Source organism: Eimeria mitis, genomic scaffold (genome assembly GCF_000499745.2).
Source record: "Eimeria mitis Houghton genomic scaffold, Emh_scaff404, whole genome shotgun sequence".
In the NCBI taxonomy this organism is placed as follows: domain Eukaryota; phylum Apicomplexa; class Conoidasida; order Eucoccidiorida; family Eimeriidae; genus Eimeria; species Eimeria mitis.
In genome coordinates, this window is record NW_013572372.1 from 14,691 (window position 1) to 14,952 (window position 262).

General features: G+C 47.3%; 1 protein-coding gene across 1 annotated transcript in view; it reads left to right on the top strand.

Moving 5' to 3' along the window:
• EMH_0011170 (uncharacterized protein) overlaps positions 1 to 159 on the top strand; it is a gene marked incomplete at both ends in the record, with an annotated part of 1,767 nt that extends 1,608 nt beyond the window's left edge. The window contains one exon of the mRNA XM_013499147.1: positions 1 to 159. Within this exon, the coding sequence (XP_013354601.1) occupies positions 1 to 159 (159 nt within the window).
• Between the last annotated feature and the right edge of the window lie 103 nt (positions 160 to 262).

Consider the following 262-nt stretch of genomic DNA (forward strand, 5'->3'; position numbering starts at 1 on the left):
TTTGGGGGCCGTTCCGGGAACAGTGAAGGAGAATTTCCTATCACTTTGAAACGTAGTTGCTTGCTAAACTCGATAAAATTCACTCGTATCAAACCAAGCATCCGGAGAGTCGAGTTCGACGAACGGGAAACGACGGAAACGAACGACGGCAGGGACTAGCTAAGCGTGGCTAGCCGAAGGAAAATGGCGGACAAGAAGGCAGTCTCCACCAAGAATTCAAAGAAAACAAACTCGGAAATGCGAAAAACTAAGTTAAGGAAGG